The 5,860-nt window shown below is 39.2% G+C and overlaps 1 protein-coding gene across 1 annotated transcript in view; it reads left to right on the plus strand.

Moving 5' to 3' along the window:
* Nucleotides 1–3,933, plus strand: part of LOC106529115 (patched domain-containing protein 1) — a 16,527-nt gene extending 12,594 nt beyond the window's left edge. Inside the window, exon 2 of the mRNA XM_014024455.1 lies at nucleotides 2,640–3,933. Within this exon, the coding sequence (XP_013879909.1) occupies nucleotides 2,640–3,242 (603 nt within the window). The 3' untranslated portion in view covers nucleotides 3,243–3,933. The remainder of the gene's footprint in view (nucleotides 1–2,639) is intronic.
* Nucleotides 3,934–5,860: the final 1,927 nt, after the last annotated feature.

Consider the following 5,860-nt stretch of genomic DNA (forward strand, 5'->3'; position numbering starts at 1 on the left):
GTAGATGCAGATGTAGATTATTTGTAGTACTAACCTTCCACTCTACTGTCCTTAAAAACTGAAGAATGTAAATCAGCGAAGTAGCAGCAGTCCTCTTAACTATTCACCCATGTTTATTTTTTAAATTCATGCTATTACTAATTTTTTATGTAGTGCCTCATCACCTTCCCTAACTTAACTCTGTGATGTATTGTCTCAGTCTTCTTCACACACCCTTACACATTATTTTAGGCTTTTTGTTTCTTCACACAAACACAGAGTATAAACACATAATTAAAGACTTTTCCATGGATAAAAATACTTTTGCCCCATTTTTGGCTCATCATTGCATCAGAGCTCCAAAGATTGCAGCTTCAGAGCTGGTGTTGGTTCATTAGTGTGCAAAGATTTTTTCAGAAGTGTGTTGTGACTGTTGAAATTTTAAAATGCCTTGGTGTTGAAAAGCCAGTGATATATTAATTTGATCTTCCTGAAATTACAAAACTGAAAGAGAAGCTAAGGCTTTTCAATTTGTCACATTTTTCACTGAGTGGATAAAGTACATAAACACCTTGTACAATGCCAGTAAGTGACTTTTTATAGAGTAAGGATATTTTATTGGTTGCTTCCCTCAGCAGGGGATTCCACAGTGAGCAAACTCCCATGAGATATTTATTAATTGTTTTATGCTGGATGCCTGTTTTTGACACAACCTGGACTCAAACCTGCAGCCTCACGACTACAAGACTCCTGAAATAAACTGTTTCTGCAAACTGAACCAAAGTATTTATTCAGATTTTAACATTAATTTTAAACTTTGCAGTGTGGAAACACTATATTGTGATCTGTCGTCGCATGATTTACCAAGAATGCAGAAACACGTTGGAATAATGCACAGAAAGTCTGCGTGTATGGTGGTCAATAATGATTTAATTCTGAGCGACAAAAAAACAGAACTCAATCAGGAAACTCTGTCGGCTTGTGGCTGACACGCCAGCGGAAAGCAGCCAATAATATACACCATGATAACATCATATGACATGCTTATAACCAATCACAGATCAACGAATGTACTGCCCAGCCAGTCACAGGGCCCTCAGCTCAAAGAGTTTCTTATCAAACAAGAGAGGTCAGTCTGTTGCGGAGTCCTGACATCTGGGCAAACAGATTTGACAATGATCATAAGATATATGAGTACTGGACAGTGTCAAGGTGAAACTGACAAATAATTAGTCCATAACATGATCAAATTCCTTGATGAATTAGTTTCATTTGTATTTAAAATAAAATTTGAGTAAAAACTATAAAAAATGTCTGAGAAGTTTTTGAAGGGTGCCAATACACCTACACTTCATCAACTTTCTTCTATAAAGGTCAGTAGTTTGGGAAGTTTTGTTGTATACATTGTATAAACCAAGAACTTGTGTCTGTCACTCCGTGACTGCACTCAAAGACACACTAGAATGCTTTTCAAACAAGCAGTCACAAGGGATAGAGGTGTCTGGTCATCGAATGTCTGTCAGTGTTTTACGTACCCAAAAATGCACCTTCTAAACATAGCTAACACAGTGAAAAGAAAAAAAACTCTACTAAAAAGCCTATCATTTCTTTAAAAGATGCAAATCGCCCACTGCTTTTCATGCCAGAATTTAAGACTAAGATCATTTTATGATAAATGATGGAGTTATTGCTATTTTGATCAAACTTTGAAAATAATACTAAGCTCAGTCTCATGCGACTTGTGAGAYCCCATTCTCAGAGTATATGTTGGAAATGACTCTTACTTACTACCACATCCCAATATAGTTCAGAATATGTACATTTGATCTAATTATAGAGATTTGGTGTTGGCTAATGTTGATTAGTTGTGGTGGCTACTAGCCAAAGATTACGTTTGAAAGGTTCAGTAAAATGTCTGGTGGTTCACAAGATATTTTTTTCTAACAGTCAAACATGATCAGGGGATTCTGATGTTATCAGTCCATGAAATGGACGTTATTAGGTGTCATCAATCCCATACAAYGGCTTCAGAGGGTCCCTACTGTGCCTTCTAGGCTTCAGACTGTVTCGACAGTGCCCCCTAGTGGGTTAATATATCAATGACAATGAATGTGTAAATAAGTAAAACGTAAGAAATTTTTTGTGTCTGTGTTAGTCTCAAACCCTGGTCTCCCCTCTCTGGTCCGACACTCTACCCATTGCCCTATTGGAAGACCACAATATACAACCATTGGAAGGCAGTGTCTTTAGCTGTAACCATGTCATTTGCTCTAAAGATAACCTTAGTGGCTTTAAGCCTCATATTAACCAGTTTTTTATGCCTCATGTTAACCAGATAGTGGCTTTAAGTCTCATATTAACCAGCTGACAATCGGAAGCCATTCTATGGGACGGGGAACCTGCTAACCGGCACAGGCGGGACATTCTGAAGCCATTCTAGGGTACTGATAATGTCTAATAATGTCCATTTCAAGCATGTGACATGATTGACAGAGACAGGCCAAACACTATCATGCACATACTTTTTGGCAGTGGGTAATGATGAAAGCAGAGTCGTTAATAAGAGGTTAACAGCACAAATGTGCTTTATGTCACTTTGTTCTTGTTTTTGAACGGGTGGTTCTTCCAGTTAACATCAGACCTCTCTGAACTCTTTGCAGAATGGACGAGTGTCCTTCATTGGGCACCAGCTGGGTGGCGTGTCCTTTTCGCCCAACAGCCGCGACCAGCAGGTCAAGTTTGCCCGTGCGGTCCAGATCACCTACTACCTCCGTACCCACGGACCTGTGGTGCAGGACGCCATTGCAGATCGCTGGGAGAATGAGTTCTGCGCTCTGGTGAAGCGGTTATCCACAGCCGAGGTGCCACATGGTACTGACCAGCTCCACATCCTGTCTCTTACCTCCTTCAGCCTGTGGCGGGACTTCCACCAGACTGGGATACTGGCCAAAGGGGAAGTACTGGTCAGCTTGGTTCTGGTGCTGCTGGCTGCCACCATTTCCAGCTCCATGCGGGATTGCCTGAGAGGGAAGCCTTTCCTCGGCCTCCTGGGGGTGCTGACTATTTGCATTGCAAATGTGACAGCTGCAGGGATCTTCTTTATATCGGATGGAAAGTTCAACTCCACACTTCTGGGGATCCCGTTCTTTGCCATGGGTGAGTGGAAGCACTGGATTTGGTTGTGTGTTAATGGTTGGGTTAAGGCTTATCAGAGGTTGGCACTCAGTGCACGCTGCTTGAAGAGGAGATTAGTTGAATCGTAATAGGGATGTCAGCAGCTTATTGTCCACAATGTTCCACAACTTTCACAAATATGGGTTTTTATGTGTGTGGATTCTTAAGTGTGAACACACATTTGCTTTGCTGTTGGCTGTTTTTTTCTTTTAACTTAAAGGCCCATTTTTTGTGCAAGATTTTCTAGATTAAAATGTGCTGTCTATAATATTATCATTACCCTGGATACGTGTAATTTTAGATCACAACCAGTTAAAATATGCAATTCACATTGTGCATTGTAAAATAAACATATGGACTTGAAACACTCTAAAACACTTTATTTTAAGCTGGAAGAGAAAGATTTCCTTCATTTGAGGCATGACTTGCAAGATTCTTTTCCCAAATGTATCCTTTAAAGACAGACATAAGTACAGATAAGGACAAGTTACATCAATAAAAACACACACACATAATCTTTGTCAAATAAAAATTATGCAAAATATCTACAACCTGATGTTTATGCCTTCAAGACATCAAGAATTTCTTTAAATTTTCAGAGACCATATTCCTATTTTCTAGGGTACTTCTCCAGAATATTCCAGGCATTAAGTGCAGCATACTTAAATGCTTTTTTTCCAGACTCACTCAGTACAGGCTCTTGGTCAACAAAACAACATCCTGGGCTCAAAGACTATTTAACCTCCTGAGCTTTTTGAGTAATGTTGGTGAAGGTATGAAAGCAACTGGCCCAAAATAGTTTTATAAATCAGAATATACTGGTGTAAACAAGTCAGATCCAGTCATGCCGACTGGGTCAGACCAACCAACACAAGCATACAGCAGATTTGATGTGTGTTTTAAGATTTGAAAATTAAGGGTAAATTACAAATATGTAAATGTTTTAAATAAAAAAAATGACAGTATCCTTTAACTGCATGTGGTTATAACGTAAAACATTATATTATTATTATTATTATTATTATTATTATTATTATTATTATTATTATTATTATTATTATTATTATTATTATTATYATYATCATCATCATCATCATTATACCACAATGAGGCAGGATATTCTCATTTTGCATAGTTTTTTCTTTCTTCTTCTGTCTCCTCTTGTCCTGGCATCCCTGTGGCTTTGGTAGAACTCCTGATGCAGGCGAGCTGACATAACTGAAGTTTAGTTAAGACTCAGGAACAGCAGGTTAGATCAGCTCCTTGTGACCTGGAGGCACACAGGGAGAGGGAGAAGGGAGAGATGTAAGAGGTGATACAAAGGGAATGTCAAGGAGAAACAAATGAAAAAAGTGGCTGTGAAGACGAGACTGGTTCTCAACATGTAGAAACAGTAAGGTACAGTAGATGGAGGTGGTGGAGAAAGGTTGAGGGCGATCGAGAGGACTTGATGATTTCTGTGATTTCATATGACAGGGCCTTGAAGGCAGTGAACCGCCCTCCTGTGCTCAAGGAGACACACCCCATCACTACATCAATGCCACATCAGGGCCGACCATGGGGACCAAAATGGAAACTGATCCCAATCTGCCATGGCAGCTCCTCCACTGCATTTTTTTTCTTGGTCAGAAAACTTCACGTTCCAATTGAATTTAATGTCTGCTGATGGTTGACAACTAACACAGCAGCCCAAATGTAGACAATGCAGCTACTCTTAAATTTGTTTTTATTAAAAAACAGGAGTTGTTCCAGTGCAGTCTGAGAGAGGGAATTAAATGTTGATCCAAATACAAATGTCTACATAAAGATTTTTTTATTCATAGTACTGAAGAAATTCATGTATCATTAAGCAGCAACCATTAACAAATCTCAATTTAATACCCGCAATACTTATTTTTTTTACAGCATTACCGATTTACGGAAGTACGGAGCCCGTGAGGGGACATGGGAGATTTTTTTTCTTATACGTTCCCACGCAATAGTGTTACCTCGCAATACCTTTTGTGTTGCCTTGCAAAAGTCCTTTATCACTGTTGTGCCTGCCGGTTTAACAACAAACTCACATTTTCACCATTAGGGAGTTAGCCTACTGCTTTAATTCAGCTTCAGAATGAATATATCACACACATACGCATGGAAGTACGTCATATGCTTATATTTTAACACAGTGCAGCCATGCAACATCAATGTCGATTTCACGAACTGTGGTGACACATCCTGCTTTGGTAACCGGATATTTCAAAATAAAAGTCTGATTTTAATTCAGTTTGTATTCAAAACGAACTTTTGCGTGGGAACGCAAAACAATATTGCAAGTTAACGCAAMAGTATTGTGAGGTTACGTGAAGATATTGCGAGGAAACACAATAGTACTGCGTGGGAACGCAAAAGAAAAAGAAATTCCCCCATGTCCCCTCGCGGGCTCCGTAAACGGAAGAGCATTGCATTCACCAAAAAAACAAACAAATAAATAAATTGGACACCTGATCTCATAATTATGAGAAAAAAATCTCATAATTACGAGATCATGAAATAAGATGTCATAATTACGACATCAGGATCTCATAATTATGAGATAAGATGTCAAAATTATTAGACCCTGATCTCCTGTGGATTTTGAGCTGGTACCGGTCCTGGACGTGTGTGTGTGTGTGTGTGTGTGTGTGTGTGTGTGTGTGTGTGTGTGTGTGTGTGTGTGTGTGTGTGT

The sequence above is a fragment of the Austrofundulus limnaeus genome, unplaced genomic scaffold, assembly GCF_001266775.1.
Source record: "Austrofundulus limnaeus strain Quisiro unplaced genomic scaffold, Austrofundulus_limnaeus-1.0 Scaffold423, whole genome shotgun sequence".
Taxonomy (NCBI): Eukaryota; Metazoa; Chordata; class Actinopteri; order Cyprinodontiformes; family Rivulidae; genus Austrofundulus; species Austrofundulus limnaeus.